Source organism: Mesoplodon densirostris, chromosome 4 (assembly GCF_025265405.1).
Source record: "Mesoplodon densirostris isolate mMesDen1 chromosome 4, mMesDen1 primary haplotype, whole genome shotgun sequence".
Classification (NCBI taxonomy): Eukaryota; Metazoa; Chordata; class Mammalia; order Artiodactyla; family Ziphiidae; genus Mesoplodon; species Mesoplodon densirostris.
Genome location: NC_082664.1, coordinates 141,243,046 through 141,266,473, shown reverse-complemented (window position 1 = coordinate 141,266,473; position 23,428 = coordinate 141,243,046). Strand labels below are relative to the sequence as shown.

Here is a 23,428-nt window from a genome sequence, read left to right as displayed (position 1 = left end):
AAAGACTTCTGATTCAGATGTAGGAAATTGCAAGAGACTTATTCTCACCAAAACAAGCAATATAAGCTACATTAATCATAGTTAAAAAAAAAATCAGAAAGCTTGAAGACACAAATCTTAGTGACTCCAGAAAGTGGCAAGCCCTCCATAAGAGAGGTGATCCAAAAAAAAAAAAAAAAAAGGTGATCCATTCTGCGTTCTTTCCTGACTGAAATATAGGGAAAAGGAGGAAACTACCATAGAGAGGAGTAAGGAGAAGTCAGCCTAACTTTTAAACTTTTAATGGCTGTGTATGGGCCAGCATGGTAGACTAGAAATCAGAGAATCCCTAGAGCAGCACCGTCCACTAGAACTTTGTGCCATGATGGGTATGTTCAGTATCTGTGCTAACCAGTATGGTAGCTACTAGCCAAATGCGGCTAGTGTGACTGAGAAACTGCATTTTTAATTTTAACTAATTTAAACTTAAATAGTCACATACCGTATTGAACATATCATATTGAACAGTGCAGCCCTAGAGACAGGGTGAGACTGCGCTACCCTCCAGTTCTTTGCTTCAGGCCTTCATTTAGTGCTAGGGATGCTACTCCAAGAACTGAGGCCGTGAAGCAGAGCTGAGAGAAAATTCCTGAGGCATAGGTTTTTAGCTCGGAAGATTGAGAGAGAGACAGGAGAGCTGAGAGAAACCCCTTTCAGGCCATCTCCCACTTAACAAAGTGTAGAGCAGACAACATAAGCGTCGGGCTGAAAGATCTGCCGAGGCCCCAAAAGTGGGAAAGTGGGGGGTGGGACTGGAAAACAGAGCTCCTAGAAATTTGGCAGCCAGGACTACACATCAGGAGCAATGTTGCTACTTTACAGTTCAAAACAGTAGGCAGTGGCAGCTCAGGAGATCTCCAGAACCTCACCAGAGTTCTAATCCTAGGCCTTGCTGAAGATTAAGTCCTGATCCTGTCCTCAAAATGTTTGAAGCCAGTGAGGAAATGAATCAAACTAACGTTGCAACAAAAAGCCCAGATTCAGCTCAACTGTAGAGCATGTTACTTCAGCACTGACCTGAGTGGCACATTCCTGTCTAGGAATAAATGTCATTTCCTTTAGTCTCTGCTATACTTTTATACAAAAATGCCCAATACGAAGTCAGAGGTCTTAAGACACATGTGGCCTATAGTCAAGAAAAGTAAACAGTCAATAGAAGACCAGAGATGACCCAAATATTGGTGTTATCAGTCAGGAACTTTATGATAAAAATCTCAGAAAATCTGGTGGACAAGGCATGTGTGAAGAGATGAAGAATTTTGGCAGAGAGATGGAAGCTAATTTTTTTTAACAAGAACCAAGTGGAGGGCTTCCCTGGTGGCGCAGTGGTTGAGAGTCTGCCTGCCGATGCAGGGGACACGGGTTCATGCCCCGGTCCGGGAAGATCCCACATGCCACGGAGCGGCTGGGCCCGTGCGCCATGGCCGCTGAGCCTGCACGTCCGGAGCCTGTGCTCCGCAACGGGAGAGGCCACAACAGTGAGAGGCCCGTGTACTGCAAAAAAAAAAAAAAGAAAAAAAAAAAAGAACCAAGTGGAAATAATAAAAAAAGAAATATAATATCAGAAGTTAAATCTTTTAGATGGGCTTAGCTGAAAATACCTGACCAGTTTTGGTCAGATTCCTGGGAGCAATCTGTATTGTGGAAGAATTTCTTATGAGTTACACTGATTGATATTTACCTTGAACAAGAATTGTACAACATTCACTACACTGATTATTAAGCCCACAAACATTTCTTTTGATAGAACACTACATAGATTCATCAGGTCACATATTCTCACACATTTTCCTGGTAATTTTCTGATAGAAAAGAAAATAATTGGAGCTTGTGTGAATCCACACATAGGCCTTCCTAGATCACTTAGAATTTTCACCTGTCTCGGGGGAAACCAGAGTCAGTCTTGGTAACTCAGTCCCACCATGTGTAAGTACCTCTTGTTTGGTTGGCTTGTGCTGCAGCTATATCCTTATCATTTTCCATTCCCTTCATGTCTTCAGTTTTGCGTTGAACATATGGTAATAAAATACTGATTTTCACATAATAAATACTGTAGGTTTCTAGAATAACTAGTTTCTTAACAGGTAACCTTGTTAGTGTCATAGAGGCTTAGAAGAACAGTGCCAGAAAGTTTCAGACTATCACTCAGGACATACAGGAATTTCTTTGCAATTAGAACTTGAATTTCTGGAATTAGAATTGCCTCTGCCATCCCCCAAGGGCCTGTAGCAGTTCCTTGCTTAAGAATAAGAAAATGAATTCTGTTTTTTCCTTAATTTATAGATTTTTTTGTTTATTCGTTTATTTTTTGATTTACTATTTGTAGAATAACTCATAGTGACTCCAAAAAGAGCCTATTTTTACTTTCACAAATGGGAAAATTTCTCGGTTCATTTCTTTTTCTTGTTCCAACTTATATGGCCAAAGTGTTGCCTTAGAAACTTATAAATACATACCGAAGATGAAACAAAATTATTGTAGATGTTAATCTTGACCTTTTACTTCAGCTTCAGCTGCACATACTTCTAATAATTTTTGTAAGAATAAAATGGTGAGTTACTAGCAGTAGTAGTGAAACTAACAAACTGCTTTATTTTACAGGGAAAATATTTATCCCTAAGCAGAAACCTGTACAGACTTTTACAGAAGAAAAAGTATCTCTTGATCCAGAACTAGAAGAAGCTTTGACAAGTGCTTCTGATACAGAATTGTGTGATCTCGCAGGTATCTCCTAAAACAAATTAATTTGTGAATGGTATAGAGGGGAGGAAAATACCAGCACACACCTTATACACACTATACAAATGCTTGCTTTGCCCGGCAGAGTGCTGTTGAATAAGTAACCGTACATTTGGCTTTGTTTTTTACACTATAAATCTGACATAAAGGATATAGTTTCTTTAAATTCTCTTAATGGTGAAATTTTTATATTAATGGAATTTATTGATTATTGGATGTCTTTTCCCATGTTGCCATCTTTGAAAGTCTTTATAAAAAATCTTTCATCAGCTGGTGCTCAGCTAGAAGCTGTCTCCAGAGTCTACTGCTATCCCGTTTTATTAGAAGACTCAGAAACGGGTAACTGGAAATTAGATAAGATAGTCAGTCCTGAGCTATACTCACCACTTTCCCAACTTTTCTGAAGATATATGGAACATTCCAGACCTCCCTGTGATTTTCATCATTACCAGTTTCTTATCTGGACCAGTATCTTCCCCCAGCTGCCTCCACCCACACCCATTTTTCTAGATAGAAAAATATGACACATGGGGAGAGGTTAGTACCAAATAACTTCAAGAACTAACATGTTTAAAAGGAGCAGTGATGGTTCTTTGGGAAGGACCCAGGGAAGGGACAGTCAAGGTGTGGTACCACAGGTAGAGCAGGTATCTTATTCCCCGGGGGTGGGGGGCTGAGGGCTATTGGATTTATAAATGGTACATTCATCAGAGTGGAATGGGCCAGAGGCATAGTGTAGCTTCTGCCTTATTTGTACAAAAGGCCATCAAAAATCAAATTTATTTCTCCTCCTAAGTGTCAATTTTGAGGGATGCTACTTTAATCTTAAATATGAGAATTCAACCATACTTGTAGTATTCTACTCTTAGCTAAAATACAAGTGTAAATTAATATGAGAGTTAAGGTTAAGTTGAAAAATCTGCCTTTTATCGCATTATGTTTGGAGAAACCCTCTGAGGATGAACAGCAACAATAGATCATTTCCATTTTCTCTCTTGGCCACCAGGTGGAGCTAAGCATAGACATAGGTTTAGGGTTAAGCTGGCTCCAGCTGTGTCTAAATTCAGAAATGTGGGGAGAAATTACAAGGATATTGATAAGAAAGAGATTGTAGGTGGTTTTTAATCATGTTTTCTCTCTTTTTTTTTTTTAGCTATGAAATGCGTATTTAATTGAGTAGGAAAAAGCCCAGAGAGTGTTAAAATCGTTGATAGAAATTTGGGGGCATAAAATTAATTCTTTATGTTTAAAATTGATGGAAATAAAAAAATAATTTTCTTTTTCTATATTTATAGCTATTCTTGGGATGCACAATTTGATAACGAATACACAGTTCTGCAATATAGTGGGAAGTAGTAATGGTGTCGACCAAGAACATTTTTCAAGTGAGTACTTATAATGCTTTGTAAATTCCAGTCCTTTGTTAATTATGGTTTGTTTTCTCCATGTAATAGCTTCAGTATTTGCATACCAAATGTAATGCATATGTACTTGAAACCTAAGATTCCAGTTAGATGGTATTGACCTAGAAAACCATTGAGAATGGAATATTAAATATTTTATGCTTAATGTGTCAGCAAATGCAATAGGAACTACTCTCACCTCACTAAATAATACTAATGGTAAACGCTATAAAAACTAGTCAAACTTGGCTTTTACTGACATTTTGTTTTCAGTGTTCCTGATTTTCAAGAAATGCCCAACAGTGCTGACAAAGAAAGTATATTATAAAATCAGATTCAGGGGGAAGCAAAGAACTATTCAGCCCCTAAACCTTTTAGTCTGAGCAAAGTATTAGATAACCTAAAGCAAAGCTTTTTTAAAAATTTATTTATAAGACATCTTAAAATCACCAAAGTCGGGCTTCCCTGGTGGCGCAGTGGTTGAGAGTCCACCTGCCGATGCAGGGGACACAGGTTCGTGCCCCGGTCTGGGAAGATCCCACATGCTGCGGAGCGGCTGGGCCCATGAGCCATGGCCGCTGAGCCTGCGCGTCTGGAGCCTGTGCTCTGCAACGGGAGAGTCCACAACAGCGAGAGGCCCGCATACCGCAAAAGAAAAAAAAAAATCACCAAAGTCATGCCTATTTTGTAATAAATTTAAACAAGACCTGAGGGGACCGGGTAAGCAGTAGAAGTGTCTCTATTCACAGCCGTCATGCCTCCTACTCCCCGTACCCCACCTCCACCCCCTCCCTAACTGTTAACAATTGGGAATATATCCTTCCAGACTTTGTATTATGCTTATATAAACTTACATATGTATACGTGCTATACACGAATTGTCTTTTCTTTTCTTACAAAAATGGGATCATACTAGAGATATTTCTTGTCCCTGAATTTTTCAATAATAATATGTTGGCTGATTTTTTTGAATGCTTACCATGGGCCATGTTCTTCTGTGCACAGCTCTTAAATGTAAATTGTTCTCAATCCTCACAACAGTTCTATGAAACAAGTATTATTATTATCTTTAATATGCCTTTGAAGGAGCTGAGGTTTTAGAATGAGTAAGTGACTAGCTTCAATATCCCACGAAATCGGTGGTGAGGATTTTAATCCATGCTATATAGTATATCACTTAGCAATATATCACATTTCCTAGTTAGTACATACCGATTTACCTCATTCAAACATCTGTATATCATTCCATTTTATGAATGTTGTATAATTGGCCATTTCTCTATTTTTTTAACTTTCTATTGTAGAAATGTTCAAGCATACATTATAGAAGAGGGAATAATATATCCATCGTCCAGCTTCAGCTGTTTTTCACATTATGCCAGCTGGGTTTCATCCACCATCTGCCTCCCTCCCACCCCTTCTACTCTTTTCCCTGGAATATTTTAAAGCAAATCCTGTTTGTTTGTATTACTTCACCCATAAATATTTCCATATGTGTCTCTCACAAAGGCTTTTCTTGTAACATAACCACAATGCCATTATCAAACTTAAAGATTACCAGCAATTCCTTCATATCATCTAATGCCCAGTCCATGTTCAGATTTCCCATTTTCTCTCAAAAACGTCATTTCACAGCTGATTTGTTCAAATCAGGATCCAGATAAGGGTCACATATTGTATTTGGTTGTCGTTTGGTTTAAGTTCCTCTTAATTTCTTAACAGTTCTCCTCCTCAACTTCTTTCCCACTTTCTTTATGGCATTTATCCCTTGAAGAAACTGTGTTGTCATGTAGAATTTTCCACATTCTGGATTTGGCTGATTGCAACCTTGTGGTATCATTTTACTTGTTTCTCTCTACCTCTTGTGTTTCTGTAAACTGTTGTTTTCTAGAAGCTTGATCAAATTCAGGTGCAGTTTTTAATTTTTTTTGGCAAGAATGCTTCCTGGGTAGTGATCGAATCACATTAGGAAGCATATCAAGTCTGGTCATTCCTCTTTGGGGAATGTGTTAAGATTGATCAGTGGACTCAAATTTTGGCACCCTGATCTTTTGGCACCCTGATCCATCCAATTAAAGTTCCCCACGAACCTTTCTTAATGGTTTCCACATCCTGTGGACTGGATCCATTATTTCATTATAGAGCAAGGCTCTTTATACACATTCTGCAGAGAAGAAAAGGAATTTTTTGATTTTAGAAAATTTAGAACTGAGGAAGAGCTCATTGAATTTTCCATTCAGTGAGGAAGATTTTCTCCAGTCTCGTTGATCTACCATCTTGAAGAAGACTGCCTTGCTGATCTTTCAGCTGTCCTCAGGAAATTAATTTTCAGACTTTTGTCTGAGCTGATCTCTTCAGGATGCTGTGTGTAGGAGGGTGTCTGTGTGTGTGTGTGTGTGTGTGTGTGTGTGTGTGTGTGTGTGTGTGATATTTGAAAAGAACAAGGTACTCTTAGAGGGAATTTATTGGATGAGTAAGCAATGTACTTTGTCTTAAGGTGAGTTTTGCTCTTAAAAGCTAGAGGAGGGCACCAGGGAGTAACTAAGCCAGACAGCGACCCTGTCAGTCTTTCCATGTCACTTGCTCTTAATGTTGTGGTCATTCTCCTCTTTGAGAATCTGATGCTCTAGGTGTTCTCCCCAGAAAATATATCCATAAAAGTTTATCTGTTATAGGTGTTCATGGACCTCCACACATACCTCAGAGTGCATTTACATCTCACTAGAGGGCTCAAGGCTTCTGGGTCCTCTTTCAGTTTTGAATAGCTGTATTCTGGCCATGCGTGTGGGTATAAATGATGAAGGATTGGGCTGTGGGATGAAGGAGGGCAGGGAATCCCTGTCTCAGTAGTTCTTCTATGTACCATTACCTTTCTCTGTCTCCCCATTCCCTGTCTCTACTCTTCCTCCTGATAGAGTCCTCTGCCCTTTACTCCCCATGGGAGGAACAGGCAGTGTGTCCTTCTGTCAGCGCACTCTTTGTGGAGGCTGTGTTTGTTCATGTCTCTGATTCTTACTGCCTTTGCCTTAATTACTAGTCAATCCTCAGAGAAAATGATGAGTTGTTAGATTTTGTCATATGAGAACTTTATCTTGAACATTGCTAAAAATAAATGGGATCACCAGCTTATGTCATCAACTATATTTTCATGGTAAAGATATCTTGTAATCCACCAAGAGGCAAGAGGCAGTGAAAATACTCATTTCTGAAGGCTGATACACTGCAAACAAATTAAATGTTGAATTATGTTTGGTATTTATATTCAGTAAAATTTTATTTCAGTGCTTTATGTGGGAGCACATAAAGGATCTTTTAGAAATTTGGGGGAAAAAACTTATAAATTTGTTCTACTGAATATGTTTGTGTATGTGTGCTATGTGTTTCCAAGTTAATATATGCATTCACTGTAATTGTATCAACCAGTGACACTCTTGCTCTTTTCATTTGTTGCTACAGATGTGGTAAAAGGTGAAAAGATTCTTCCAGTATTTGATGAGCCCCCAAATCCAACCAATGTTGAAGAGAGTTTACAGAGGATTAAAGAAAATGATGTTCGTCTTGTTGAAGTTAATTTGAATAATATAAAGGTAGGTGTGATAAGCAAACAAAAAGTTGTTTTGAATTGCTTTGAGTCAGTTGGATCTAGGATGAGAGCTGGGCAGTTTTGATGTAGTCTAATCCTTTCTACTTAATGGTAAAGTTTCTACTTCTAGTACTATGCTAACATAGATTCCTTCGATTTTAGAAGTTAAAGTATTATAGTATTTTTCTGATTTACTTTTTAAAGGCTATCACATAGAAATATAAGCTCTACGGATTGTCAGAGTATACCTCTAGGGCTTCCAAAGTACTGCCCACTTTTAGGAGCATTTTAGCCTTTCAGGTTTTGTTTTTTTAATCAGCTCTCTTGAGCTATAAGGTATATATAGTGAAATTCTCCCTTTCTAGTGTGCAGTTCTATGAGTTAAAGCAAATGCATACAGTTGTACAACTACCACCACAGTCAGATGTAGAACATGTCACACCCCTGTGTCATCATTCCCTGCCACCAGCTCTAGCCCCTGACAACCAGCGATCTGTTTTCTTTCCCTATCGTTCTGCCTTCTCCAGAATTTCATATAAATGGAACCATATAGTGTGTAGCCCTTGAGTCTGGTTTCTTTCACTTCGCACAGTACATTTGAGACTCGTCCATGCTGTTGTGTGTCTCAGTGGTTTGCTCCTTTGTGTTGTAGAGCAGCATTCCTTTGTCTGGATGTGCTGCAGTTTGTGTGTCCGTTCACCAGTTGATAGACATATGAGTTGCTTCCAGTTTGGGATGATTATAAATAAAGCCACTATACACATTCACATACAGGTTTTTGCGTGAACGTATGTTTTCATTTCTCTTGAGTAAACACCTAGAACTGGGCTTTGTGGGATCTCATTGGGATTTTTAAAATGCAACTCTTCCCTGGAGTAAAGAAAGAAGAAATGAGTTAGGAGGGCATAGGGATAATTAATTACCAAAGAGTAAACTCAAATGATCTCTTTAACATATTAGCCATTGTATAATAGCTTCATTACAAATTCCTCATTTTAAATCTTAATTTATCTGAATTGGAGGCAGGGAGAACATGTGGAAATTACAAGAACCTAGGGAATAAGACCTCTGTGCTCTTTTTGTGGGTGTTCCTTCCTGTGAGTGGAGGGGGAAAAGCCTTGGGGAAAGCTAATATCCCTAGTTGATCACTAGTCTTCTTATTTTTTAAAAAAAATTCAGTTCAATTCAGTGTATGTCTGTCTCTAAATCAATAGTAACAATCTGAAAATAGGCAGGCTACAGGAAATTAAAGTCTTGGTACTAAGGGGAAAGATCAGTGTCTCCTAAAACTATCTCTTTCCTCATTTCAAGAAATGTAGAGTTAATCTCTCTTAATACCTTACAGCTTGAGTGACTGAAAACAGTATGTCATCTGCCTCAGGAATCATCATAAGTAGATTCCCACATCTTTCTCTTTGTAGAAAAGTGGATCCACTTTGAGTACTCAAGGGCTGACTTCTCATAATACAAATAATTAAAAAGAGAATTTCTTTAACCTCAATGCTAGAGAAACAGTGATGTATGCTCTGCTCTATGCCAACAGTTTGTACCATAACAGAAAAATCAAAGAGGTAAGAAGGAGGCTGAGTTGTTTTCAGTTGTAGACCAGCGGTTGTATGTTGCATAATTTCTGAATACATTTTAATGCAAAAAAGAAAGTACAGATGTATTTGATTAATGGACTGAATTTCCTGAAAACTAAAATGTAATAATGTTTCACATTTTTGTCTTTCAAGAATATCCCAATTCCAACCCTAAAAGATTTTGCAAAGGCTTTGGAAACCAACACACATGTGAAATATTTCAGTCTTGCAGCCACCCGAAGCAATGACCCCGTTGCTGTTGTAAGTAAGCTAACTACTAATAATATCGAAATTATGGCTGTGTAATACCAGGGCATGTTACAAAGGTGCTTAAACTGATTTTATGAACAAGATTTACTCTCTTTTAATTCAACTATACTTCAATAAAAAATAAATATAAAAACTAAAATAATTTTTTAATGTAGTTTCAAAACTCTGTGTTGTAAGATCAACTGTTAGTAACCATGATGTTCAACAATCAAAGCAAATATCAGTTAAAAAAAATTTACTCTTTTTCAATTGATGTTTACTATTAGGCAATACATTATTTACTACCATTTTATGTTTACTTTTTTCTGTATTTCCTATGAAATTTTTAAAACATAAATGGAGTCATGCAATGTAGGCTGTTCTGCAACTTAATTTTTCACTTAACCGTGTATCTCAGAGAGCTTTTCATATCAGCGTATAAAGTTCTACATCATTCCTTTAACACCTGCAAGAGGGTTCCATTTATGGATCTATAGTGTTGAATTTTTATCAAATGCTTTTTCTGTGTCTGTTGAGGTGATCATGTGGTTTTATTCATGTGGTCCTTTATTCAGTTAATATGGTGTATTACATTGATTAGTTGTTTTAATAATTATTTTATTATTTATTTTTTATTTTTGGCTGCATTGGGTCTTCGTTGCTGTGCGTGGGCTTTCTCTAGTTGTGGCGAGTGGGGGCTACTCTTCATTGCGGTGCGCAGGCTTCTATTGCAGTGGCTTCTCTTGTTGTGAAGCACGGGCTCTAAGCTCGTGGGCTCAGTAGTTGCGGCTCGCGGGCTCTAGAGCGCAGGCTCAGTAGTTGTGGTGCACAGGCTTAGTTGCTCTGTGGCATGTGGAATCTTCCTGGACCAGGGATCAAACCTGTGTCCCCTGCATTGGCAGGTGGAGTCTTAACCACTGCACCACGAGGGAAGTCCCACATTGATTTTTTTTTTTTTTTTTTTTTTTGTGGTACGCGGGCCTCTCACTGTTGTGGCCTCTCCCATTGTGGAGCACAGGCTCCAGACGCGCAGGCTCAGCGGCCATGGCTCACGGGCCCAGCCGCCCTGCGGCATGCAGGATCTTCCCAAACCGGGGCACGAACCTGTGTCCCCTGCATCGGCAGGCAGACTCTCAACCACTGTGCCACCAGGGAAGCCCCTGATTAATTTTTATATGTTAAATCAACTTCGCATTTCTGGGGTAAATCCCCCTTGATCAGGGTATAAACCCTTTTCTTCTTGGCTTTGAGGATATCACTCCCTTTGATTCTCCTCCTACCTCTCTGGTCCCTACACTGGTTCCTCCTCATCTCCCCAACATCTAAACACCTAAATGGCTCAGAGCTCGGTTCTAGTCCTTCTTCTTTTCTCTATCTGCACTAACCTCCTGGGAGATCTCATTCTGTTTCATTACTATATATTTATTATCTATGCATGCTGATGACTCCCAATATTATTATCTCCAGTTCATACCTCTCCCCTCAACTCCAAACCCATGTCCAGCTACTGCTTAACAGCTTTACTTGTATATCTAACAGACATCTCAAACCCAAGTCCCAAACCAAACTCCTGACTTCCGTCCCATACCTGCCTCTCTCACACTCTTTCCTATCTCACTAAATGGCAACTTCATTCCTTCATTTGCTCAAGTCAAAAAAATAAAATAATAATAATAATAATAATAATAATAGAGTGATCCTTGACTTCCCTTTCTCACAACTTTAAACGTATATCCAGCTATGTCTTCAAATATTTCCTGTATATCCAACCACGTCTCACCATTTTCACAGCTACCACCCTAGTCCAAGCCACTGACTTCTCTCACCTGGATTATCCTAACTGAGCTGCCTGCTTCATCTCTATACACAGCATCAGAAGTGACTCTTAAAACTTAAATGTTCTCATTCCTGTACTCAGAACCCTCCAGCAGTTCTCTAAGTAAACATCAGAATCTTTCAGTGGCCTAATAAGGCCTTACCTGAGCAGACCTCATGTCCCCTCTTGCTGTTTCTCTCGTTCTGCTCCAGCCATACAGCCTCCTTGCTCTGCCTCAAACATGCCGGTGATGCTCCCGACTCAGAGCCTTCACACTTGTTCCTCCTGCCTAGCACTTTCTCCCTGAAGATAGTCCACGTAGTTTTACTTCATCACTTAAATTATTTCAGTCCTTGCTCAGATGTCACCTTCCAGGTGAGGCCTTTCCTGACCCCCGTATATAAAACAGCAACCCTACTCCTACCTCCAGCACTCCCCATCCACCCTGCTATGCCTTTTTTTCCTTCTCTATAGCCCTTTTTACCATCTGACATTACATTTTGCTTACTTACTATGTGAGCCCCCCAGTAAAATGTAAGTTCCATCAGGTAGAGATTTGTATGTTTTATTTCTGAATTTACAGAACAGTACTTATCAAAAATAGGCCATTGTAATATTTTAATAAATGTGTGTACAGATGGATGGATAAGGGATTTGCTCCAAGTCACATAGCCAGTTGTTGCTATTAGAGTGTTCAAGTGTGTAGATATCTGTCACCAGTTCTTTCTAGTATCACTGCGCAGTATTGCCTTTTCTTTAACTTGACTTTAATTTTAAGCTTGATCTTACCCATATTCTCTGGAGTTCGACCTTTCTTTTGACGCCTCTGCAGGGCTTTTTAAATAAACTCACACTCGTATTCTTCCTCCTCCCCCCTCCCTTCTCTTTCCCCTCTGCTCACTTACAGGCTTTGTTAATTAATCAGTATAGCACTTATTAAGCACTGGATCAAATGCCTAGCACTGCCGTATCCTGTGAGAAATGTAACAGAAGCAGATGGAAAACATACCGTTCTTTGAGTTGAATATTTAGTTAGCCCCTTCTTCTCCATAGTTTTTGTGTTCTCTCAGTTCCAGTCATCTGTGATCTTTTCTGGCCTTCTGCCCTAGGCAGTCCTTTTGGTCCCTGCCTTGGAAATTAGTCCATAATTTACCTTCATTTGGGCTTCACAGTAACCCAGCTGCAGCAGGATGCAAGTAAGAAAAGATGTTCCAAAGAGACATTGATGGGACTTCCGTGGCGGTCCAGTGGTTAAGACTCTGCGCTCCCACTGCAGGGGCATGTGGGTTTGATCCCTGGTCAGGGAACTACAATCCTGCATGCTGTGTGGTGCCGGCAAAGGGAAATAAAAAAGCAGAGACATTGATGAAGTTACTCCTACACAGAGACTCAGAGAAAGTATGAGAGACGCAGGAGAAAGAAGTATGAAGTGGAAGTAGGAATGAATAGCAGTAGCGAATGTTACCAATGGGGAATTACACATGACAAAAAAAAAAATCTGAAGTCTGTGACCAAGTGCATGTGAAAATAGATACATGTGAAACCTGTGAGGTGTAGTGTGTCAAGCTAAAACAATCTAATAAGAAACATTAAAGCAGTTGTATTGATTTGTGTATCTGTTTCAGGCTTGTTCAGTGTTTATTTACTAGGTGCTGTCAAACTGTAATCTCCAAATATTTTCTTTAATTTCCAGGCTTTTGCAGAGATGCTAAGAGTGAACAAAAATTTGAAGAGCTTAAATATGGAGTCCAACTTTATTACAGGAGCTGGGATTCTAGCACTGATTGATGCTTTGAGAGATAATGAAACCCTGGCTGAGCTGAAAATCGACAATCAGGTCGGTGATGTACAGCAGCAGCTTTGAGGAAACTACAGCCCACACTCTGTGCAGGGCTTGGGGACTCAGGAGGTGGGTGGGAGGAGGGCTTTCAGGGAATCCTTGGGAAGATGGTCCTGAAAAGGGATGAGAGGAACATTTGGGGCATCCAGAATATTAACTTAATGTATAGAAAGGTATACAAGCAACTCTCCCTGGTTGGCTTAAGAGAATTTAGACGGCTGGCTGTTTTGAACTGGAATAATTCTTACAGGTGACAGTCCATCCTCAAATTTTTCAGCTCTTCAGTGGCAAGATCCACATAATAGAATTTTTGCATCTGTAGCATGTCAGTCCCAGACACAGTAGGTGAACAGAATAGGCTCAGTGAAAAACAAAAAACTCCAGTACCCAGGTTACCCAGAGACACATACTCCTGTGCAGCCACATTCAGTGCTGACGCTGTAAGGTAATGCTGAGTCACCCATGCCAGACGCACTTTTCTTTAAAGAAGCAGATAAATATACATGTTAGAGGTGTTTCCATCCAGAGTGGTAATTAACTAAAAATAAAACAACATTACACATTTGACTAAAACACTTCAGTCTATTTTATTTGAAAAATAACTCCAGTTATTTAAAAAAAAAATGTGGTAAATGACTCCCTTAATCCTTCAAAGTAAGTAAATTTTGTAGATTATGAAGGTAGAAAGAAGAGTTATATCTTAAAATTTAACCAGAATGCTATTTAATCAATGTTTCCAATTTTTTTTATTGAGATATAATTCACTTACCATAAAATTTACTCTTTTAAAGTATACAATTAAATGGTTTTTAGTATATTCATAGAGTTGTGCAACCGTCACCACTGTCTAACTCCAGAACATCTTCATCGCCCCAAAAAGAAACTCCACACCCGTCAGCAGTCACTTCCTAGCCGCCCTTCCCACCAACCCCTGGCAACCACGAATCGACTTTCTGTCTCTATGCATTTGCCTATTTTGGACAGTTCATATCAGTGGAGTTATGTAATATGTGACCTTTTGTGTCTTCCTTCTTTCACTTAGCAAAATGTTAAGGAGGTGTATTCATGTTGTAGCATATATCGGTACCTATTCCTTTTTATGGCTGAATAGTCTATTATACTTGGGTTGTTTCCACTTTTCGAATTGTACAAATATGCTGCTGTGAACATTCATGTACAGATTCGTATATGAATATATGTTTTCACTTCTCATGGGTATATACCTAGGAGTAGAAATGCTGAGTCATATGGTAACTCTGTGTTTAACCTTTTGAGAAATAGCCGAATCGTTTTCCATAACAGTTGTACTACCATTTTACATTCCTGCCAGCATGCCTAAATCTCCTAATTTTTCCATATCCTTGCTAACACTTACTATCGTCTGTCTTTTTGATTATAGTCATCCTAGTGGGTATGAAGTGGTCTCTCACTGTAATAATCCACATTTTTTTGATGTCTGTATGATCATACACTAAACTTACATTTTTGTTTCTCTTATGTATGGTGTAAGACTTGGGAAAATTTTTAAGGAATCAGCATGTACCTGCAAAGTATTTTGATCTAGCTCATTAACACTATTCTTTATTTTCAATTATTCCAGAGGCAGCAGCTGGGGACGGCTGTAGAATTGGAAATGGCCAAGATGCTTGAGGAAAATACCAATATCCTTAAATTTGGGTATCAGTTTACGCAGCAGGGACCCCGAACCAGGGCAGCTAATGCTATAACAAAAAATAATGACTTAGGTAAGACATATTCGGTGTAAAATGAATTTCTGAATTGTATCATTAAGCTAATGTATTGGAGGGACTTTTTTTAAAATACATTTTTACACAGGAAGATTATTTGGCCTTTGTTTCTAAAATCCACACAGTCCTTTATAATACTCACTGAATTATAGTTCAGTTTAACTGAGGTTGTAGTGATTATAGGTTAGTGGGTGACAACCTATTTCACAGCTTTTAGTGAAATAGTTTTCTACAACAAACATAAAAAATGCTTCCCTAAAAAATATTTTGTTCTCAATTACAGGTCACCTCTTGGAGCTAGTAAAACAAAGATTTCAATGTTACAGGAAAGTTCTGCCCTTTTGATCAAAGGCCTAGATAGAAATTCAGTTTTGTATGGTAAAATATAAAATAATTATAGGTTTTTAAAAAAATTTATTTATTATCCATTTGGTTGCTTCGGGTCTCAGGTGCAGCAGGAGGGCTCCTTAGCTGCAGCTCGCCGGCCTCCCAGCTCCCAGTTGTGGCTTGTGGGCTCCCCAGCTGCAGCTCGCTGGTTCCTTGGTTGTGGCATGCGAACTCCTAGCTGCAGCATGCATGTGGGATCCACTTCCCAGACCAGTGATTGAACCCGGGCCCCCTGCATTGGGAGCGTGGAGTCCCAAGCACTGCGCCACCAGGGAAGTCCCTAAAATAGTTTTAACCTGAGTTTTAAGTTTGGTGTTTGTCATTGAAATACTTTAAAAAATGCATTTAGACAAGAATTAAAATAATACTTCTTAAAGCGAGTCACATTTCACCGTGATGCAGTTCTTTTAGGCTTTGGCCATATTTGAGTTTGCAGTTTTTTAAAGATTTCTGGAGCAGAACTACAGCCTCATTCCTTTAATCTAGATCACTGTAAAGAGTATTAGTTCAAACCGTTTCTGTCCTTTGATGCCTGTAGTTTCCCATGGAAGATTTTAGCCTCTTGCTTTTTAAAAGAGAAATTTGGTGTGTTTTGGTGTATTGTTGATTTTAGATGTAGTTTGCAAGGTCATGCTAGTATTTTAGTGTTGCTTCATTCGTTGGCTTCTATTTTTTTTCCTTCAGGAATTTAATTTTGCTTTTTAGAGCAGTGTTTCTCAAGTCTAACTGAACTTCATAAATAGAGAACCTTAAGAACGTATACATTATTGGCCCTAAAGAGTTCGTTTTTTACTTACTAGGTTATACTTCATTGTAATAGTCTATTTTCAAAGACTTTAACCTTTTGGAGGTCAGGGGCCATGTGCATCTGTTGAATTCACAACTTTCTTTAAAACCATGTGTGACAATAGTAGGTACTTAATATGTATTAAGTAAAAAAAGAAAGTGGTAGAATTTGAATCCTGCTTAAAGCTGACATTTTCTGGTAACTCAGCAGCTATAAACTTAAGCCAGAAGTGCCTCCGTCCTTCCTTTCCTCAGACACCACCTTAGCTGTCCCAGGACCCCACTGACATCTTTGTAGCCCTAGCCATGTCTGTCAGCTGTGCCCCTCCCTGAGGAGGCGGTGCCAGCAGCTGTGCTGCAGGAGCAGCAGAGTGAGAGTCTGCACGTGCACATGCCTGCACGTGAAAGGGACGCCAGCCTTTCAAGGCCTCAGCAGTTGTGCCCTTCTGCGAGCCTGTTATGGCAGGTGCTTTGCCCAGATCTTTCTAAGAAAAGAGGGCCTACTGTTAGAGCAAGGAAGATTTTGGCAGATGGAAGATGAGGGGAGTAGATGAAAACAGTTCCCTAGGCTGCTTTAGGTCAACACTGAGCAGTCGAGGAGCTGTGCACAGGCATGTGTGATAGAGGATGAGGAGGCCGTGTTGGAGAAGGTGCGGTCTGACACGAAGCAGAGGTGAGAAACGGCACACAGCTCTGTGCTGGCAGCTCTCTAGACAAGCTGCCTGCCCTCCCCATGCTGTTCATTCTGATCCAAACCAGATCCTCAGACATATGGGTCTTAGGCATGAAATGAGAATAAGGACATTCCTGGAGTGAGGAATTGCATTAATAAAAGCTCAAATTTGGGAGTAAGCAAGTTATTTATATGCTGAAGACAGCCTGCAGATTTTGAGAACTGACTCTCATAACAGGATGCAGGATCCAGAATAAACTTTGAACAAGCACTTGCTATTTGAAGCTAACAGAATAAAAAAAAATTATTTCAGCAGATTAAGAGGGAATGCTGATAGAAGGCACTAAAATTACGTGGTAAGGAACTTAGATTCCTTTGGATTTTATGTGGAGGCATTTGAGAGTTTATAAGCCACTGAGTGCATGATTAAAATGATACTTCAAAAACACTATTCTTATTACTCTTCTGGAGATAGAGAAGAAATGAGATTAGTTAGGATTTATTGGCAACTGACTAATCATGAAGTATCGAGAACTTATATTAGTGGAGTGGATTTTGGAAAGAAATTGCCAAAGAATTGTTAATAGGGCCGAATTTATTAGTCTTTCATCCACAGGATGAACTGAAGAATTGCTGAGGTAACAAGTGGGCACAAAGTGAGGAAGAGGGATCGGAAGTGCTCTTTGCCCACCTCCCTCTGCTGTGCTGCGTCACAGCAACAGCAGCCGGCCCTCCATCCACCCTCAGCTGGATTTGTTTTTTAGCCCTGCACTTTGATCTCTGCCTCTGGATCAAGGTGGCAGGCCTAAAGACCGTCTTCTTACTTGCTTTCTAGTATGTGGTAACTGGACAGAGATATTGGAGCACAAGACTTGAAATTTGTACAGCATCTCTGGGACATATAGTTTTTCTTCACCATGCAAATGGGGCTACATCAGAGCTTTAGTGTTCTGATTTTGATACTGTCTTTCCCTCTCTCATTGTTTTCTTAGTCTCAACTTTTCATTGAAATAATCCTACCTACTCGCCATCTCTTCAGCTAAAGGAGTATCACGGCTATAACAGCAAAGAGGTTATATGGTGTACGTGAAATATTCGATTGAACTTTGTCTCACGTTACTATCTTTACACTAGCTAACTACATAATTAATTTTCTATACTTTGTTTGTTCCATCTGTCCTTGTTGATCTTGTTTATAATGTGCATTTTTTTAATAACATGCTTTTTAACATCTGAAATGGTCTGCCAATAACATCCAAACACTACTGCAATTCAAAATTTTCTTGGAAATGTCCTACCCTAAAGAATTATGTGCTTTGCCTTTCAGATATATCTATCTTCTTCAGAGATCCATATACATGAATTAAGTTTGTATTTGAGGACTCAATTCTCCATTTGATTTCTTCCCCTAATATTTCAGTAAATACATGAAACTTGTTAATTAACATGGACTGAAATTAGAGTTGGGGTGCACCTAGTTAAATAAGTATAAAAATGTTCATGGGGACCTGATACTTCAGTCCTCCTGGTTTTTATTTTCTGGACAAGCTTTTATGTGCATCACTTAACTGTCCAGTCTCATCTCTTGAAGGCCAGTGAACAGAAGCCAGCAGTCAGAACAGCATGAGAGCAGAATTCGTAGCCTGGCCAGGAGGCCAGTGCACCTGTTAGATTTTCATTCCTCTGTTAAAACAGCCAATTCAGGCTGAACAAAGGCAGGTGTCTTCCTACTTGCTTCCATAGAAGGGAGTATAGAAATTAATAGACCAGCAATGTAACTTAAACAGAGGAACTTACTGGTTAGAGTATCAAAACCAATTACGTATACATGCAAATCCTCTAGCTTTATAAAAGCTAAATTGACTTTCCTCATCCCGAAAAGATGGCTGACCTCAGGACCATCCCATGACCCCACTGTGGTGATGAGGCTGAGTACCCTTCACTGAATGTTTTCTATATTAACACTACACTAAGCAGACTTTACTCGCACAGCCGTGAGGTACAGGTATCATTATCCCCTGTTACAGAGGATGAGGTGGGGCTCAGAGAGGTTACCTTACTTGCCAAAGAGCAAACCACAAAAAGCAACAGATTCCCACTCTTGCTGACTCCAGAACCTGTGTTCGTTTTCCTCTCTAAATAGGAGTTGCCACAATGCTGAGGAGCCCTGATCTGGTGGCTCTCAGCAAATATTCTCTGGTAGCTGACAGGTGAGAGTGAAGGTAGCAAGACCCTGACGCTGAAGACTTTGCCCTGCTGCTAGTGAGCACAGCCAAGTGGCTCAGGGTCACCAGCCCGGGAAGAGGCTGGGGGTCCTCAGATGTGCACCTTTGTTTACTCCATTAACTGGACTAGTTGACCAACCACTGTGGCTGCCCAAGTTTATGGTAGCGAGATGTGACATCACCACATTACCAGGGTCTAAGATCTTCATTACTTTGCATTTGTTGTTTTCTCAGAGCCCTGAACTGGCTCATTTTGTAGGAGATAAGAGAAGGAAAATTTGGAGAGCAGTAGCAGCAAGTCACTTACCTTTGAAACTGATAATACTATTTTTGGTATGTTCTATGCACAAACTGAGGAATTAATCAGAAGAGCATGCAAATAGTTACGTTTAATACTTTCTAATCCCAGCTGCCTGAATGTCATTTCAAAATTTAATACAGTAAGTTATTAATCATTTTTTAATGGAGGTATAAATTTTAATACACAAATGAGACAGGCACAGTGACTTGAAGGTGACTGCTGACCATTCTGTTGTAGATTTCTAATGTTACTGCTGTGTAAGCACAGCTGAGCTTAGCCCCTCAGTTCTTAACAGGTAAGTAACCATGGTGAAAGATGTGAATTTTTTGTTTTAATGGCCATCTGAACTGCAAATGGACAATTCATTTTTGTACAACTCTAACTGGATCACACAGAAACTTGTCACAAGCAAATTAACATTGTACAAACTAACAGGGACTTCTAACATTCTTTATTTTTCTCATAGTTCGCAAGAGACGAGTTGAAGGAGACCACCAGTAAGTCTGCCAGCATATAATCTTTGGAAGACTTCGAAAGTTTGCCAAGGGCCCGTGTTGTGATATCAGATGTAAAATTTTCCTCGGGAGAAGGGAAAAGACTGGAAATCTTTTTTTTTTTTTAACTACATGTATCTTTTATCTAGTTTAAGTTGTTACCAGTTTCAAATTGTAAATCACTAGTAGGTGATATTTTGTATTCTAAAGCATTATTTCTACTTTCTGCTAAATCAATTTTAATTTAGCTTAATTAAATGGTTTATGATGAGTCTTGGGTTAAAAAAATACAATTATAAAAAAGTTTAGGAAGTCATTTATGTAGAATAATATGAACATTCTAAGGACCAATCTTTTTTTAAGTCAAAAAGGGACATTGCTGATGTCAGAATTGTTGCACCTCTTAGATATAAGGAACTTCAAAGCTTTCCTTATTCCATGGCAAGGAGACTTTTCCAAGTTTCAGAACACATGAACTTGGCAAGAGTATGGTTTTTGCTTCTATCAAGAAAGCGAAATGCCAGCATTTTAAAACAGATGACTCAAAACCTGTTCATCTGTTTTGGAGTCAAAGCAGATCTCTAGGAGAGAGGAAGCAGTCTCCTGTGCATTCCACGGCACTGCACCTGTCCAAGGTGTCTCAGCAACACCTACAGTTTTTTTTCAACAAAGTCATCAGCTTGGCCAGGTTGCACACTTTGTTTAAAAATATAGTTAGGTCTAAATTCACTACCGTTTTTCATTGTAATAATGTGGGCATTATTAAATTTTTGTGAAAGCTCATAGTAAAAAAAAAAAGCATCTGAGTAGGAAAGCTATTTTTTCCTTCCCTGTAAAAGGCATACAGCCAACTCTCAGTTATTTAGGGTAAAAGAAAAAAGAAAGCTGTTGTTAAACACATGAAGTCAAAGTTAATAAATGGTGGAGATTAAGTCTGAGGAGCATGCAAAACAGTCCTTTAAATTGATGGTAAATTAGAAACTGGCCTGGGTATAAATTAAGAGCTGCACAGGATAGTGAGACGTTCCTATATGCAACACAGAATTGTCTGAATGGTATATAATCACCACTCACTACAGATTTTCTCAACCAATAGGGAAAATGGCTGTTCTTGATAAATCTAACTCTTATTATCTGTTTCCTTTCATCTTGTACTTTTTGGTCTACATTGTATAAAAGTAATTTCTCATAATACAAGCTGTCTTCCTATCATTCAGAGTATTAAGGTGAACAGTTAAACGGTGGTCCTGTGGTGGGAAGACTACTCCAGATCCAATAGTATGATAGACAATTTGGGCCTGCATTCATGTCCTATTTCAGCGCAGCCCCGGAGCAGGAGATAGCAGAGGCGTTACAGCTGCAGACGACAGGGGCAAAGGAGTCTGAGCAGTCCTGGCCTTCACAATTCAGGCCTGGGTGTATCACTTACAGGGAGATTTTTCTAAAGGAGGAATCTCCTTCCAGAATAAGGGAGAGGTCTATTGTTAATTTTTTTAAACTTCTTGAAATTGAATTATAAAATGTCTGCTCCTTTGTCTTGGGTTGGACAGTTTATCTAATGAGCTAGGCAGCTCCTTGCATGCTACAGTAATAAGCCTTCTTAACAGGCAAAAGCTTTCCTCATGAGGACTGAGTGTGTGTTTTTTTGGAATCAGTATCCATTGTTTGAGAGGGGCCAAAGATTGACTTTGTACTATACTGCTATTCCCTTTCAGTTATAGGGTGCTGGAGGTTTTTCCAAGTTAGCAAGTCAAGCTCACTCTCGCTCGCTCTCTCCCTCTCTCCTTTCATAAATGACTTTGGAAATGCACTTGGTTTTAGAGACTGCACAGTTCCAGCAGGGTGGGGAGTCAGCATGGAGCAGCTGTACAGAGCTACCAGTACACTTGTAGCAAGGCTTGCTTGCTTGCCCTGCCCTGTAAGTCAGTCAGTAAATTGCTAAGTATGTTACCCTTTCCTCCCCAAAGCTTTTTTTAAAATATAGGTAGGTGGGCCCCACCTAAAATTGTGTGTTATACTTGGGGTAATATCTTTTCCACTTATTATTTATCAAAGTATGAAGAAGTTGAGGGTTTTCCTTGTACCATTCCAGTTCTGAGCTACAATAGTTCATTATATAATTGAAGAAGAGATTTCTTAATAAATAAGGGTGAACATTCATCTGATTAAATGCAGAAAATCTTTCAAGAATTGTAATTACAAGGGAGAAAACTGATGTTTACTTTGATCTTTAAAAATCTGGCACCTCTTACCCTTTTAGTAACTTTCAGTATTTCTATATTTCTCTAAAATTTTTTATAACAGATTGGAGTTGTGAAATACTCTTGATTTTTAGACCAAAGATTTTCTAAGACTTTAAGTTTTTGTAGTGTAACCAATGTAAACTTGTCTGGTTATCTAAGCAAAGACTATTCTTTGCATTTTTAAATTGCTGTTTTTTAAAAAGCTTTTAATTTCCCATTTTATAAAATTTTATATTCATATTGGAAGTTCTAATTCTTCCAGTTTGTCTGCATGAAATTGTATGTATTAAAAAATCAATATTAATAATATTGATATTATTAAAATGGATTTTGGTGCTGTATACTTGGAGCTAAAGCCTAGTAGAAGTCTAATTCATAGGTGAAATACATTTTCTAATGGTGTGGTGCCTGTCGTTTAAAAGACCAAATAAACATTTTGTGTTTAAAAAATTAGCAGACTGTTAGAGATCTTAAGGAGAATTATGTCTTGATTGTTAAATTGCAGATTCTTGTTATTTGAATGAAATAATCCACATACTTGCTTTGTACAGTAGGTGTCCTCTGGAAAAGTTACATGTATAGAGCTTTGTATATTGTTTTTCCGTTGACAGCATCTGATCTTTTTTCATTTAAAAAGGGGAGTCCATGGTATACTGAAAATTATAAAAGAAAAAATGTTTTGATAAAATGTTAGTCATGTTCTATTGTACATTATATTTAACCCTTGCTACCATTAAAATAAGATTAAATAATTCATGAGGTTTCATAAAATCTTTAAATTTTCGCTCTGTGGTCCCAGGACTGCCTCACTTTTTCCTTATAAAATCAGGAATCACTGTTACCTCCCAGCAGATGCAAGGATCATTGTTTTTCTAGAATCCATAGCAATTTCCGTTCTCTGTAAGTTCAGTACTGTCCAGTTTTTCTCCTTTATTTCAAATGCCACTTCACTTAAAAAACTTTTTTCTAGTTTTATTGAGATAATTGACATATAACATTGTATTAGTTTAAGGTGTACAACATGATATATGCACATACTGCAAAATGATTACCACGATAAGTTTAGTTAACATCTGTCACCTCACGTAGTTTTAAAAAATGTTTTTCCTTGTGATGAGAACTTTTAAGATCTATTCTCTTAGCAACTTTCAAATATGTAATACGGTATTATTAACTGTCATAACTATGCTGTACATTAGTCGTAGGACATTTTCTTATATAACTGGAAGTTTATACCATTTGACCACCCTCACACATTTCACCCACTCCCCATGCCCCACCTCTGGCAACCACCACTCTGCTTGCTGTATCTATGAATT

At 38.7% G+C, this 23,428-nt stretch overlaps 1 protein-coding gene across 2 annotated transcripts in view; it reads left to right on the top strand.

The window, feature by feature from the left end:
- TMOD3 (tropomodulin 3) overlaps nucleotides 1–22,863 on the top strand; it is a 91,851-nt gene extending 68,988 nt beyond the window's left edge. Inside the window, exons 4-10 of one of the 2 annotated variants that reach the window (XM_060097336.1) lie at nucleotides 2,641–2,763; nucleotides 4,074–4,163; nucleotides 7,638–7,768; nucleotides 9,501–9,608; nucleotides 13,106–13,249; nucleotides 14,853–14,997; nucleotides 19,839–22,863. In XM_060097336.1, the coding sequence (XP_059953319.1) occupies nucleotides 2,641–2,763; nucleotides 4,074–4,163; nucleotides 7,638–7,768; nucleotides 9,501–9,608; nucleotides 13,106–13,249; nucleotides 14,853–14,997; nucleotides 19,839–19,873 (776 nt within the window). In that variant the 3' untranslated portion in view covers nucleotides 19,874–22,863. The remainder of the gene's footprint in view (nucleotides 1–2,640; nucleotides 2,764–4,073; nucleotides 4,164–7,637; nucleotides 7,769–9,500; nucleotides 9,609–13,105; nucleotides 13,250–14,852; nucleotides 14,998–19,838) is intronic. The other variant, XM_060097337.1, reaches the window with a different exon arrangement.
- The last annotated feature ends 565 nt before the right edge of the window (nucleotides 22,864–23,428 follow it).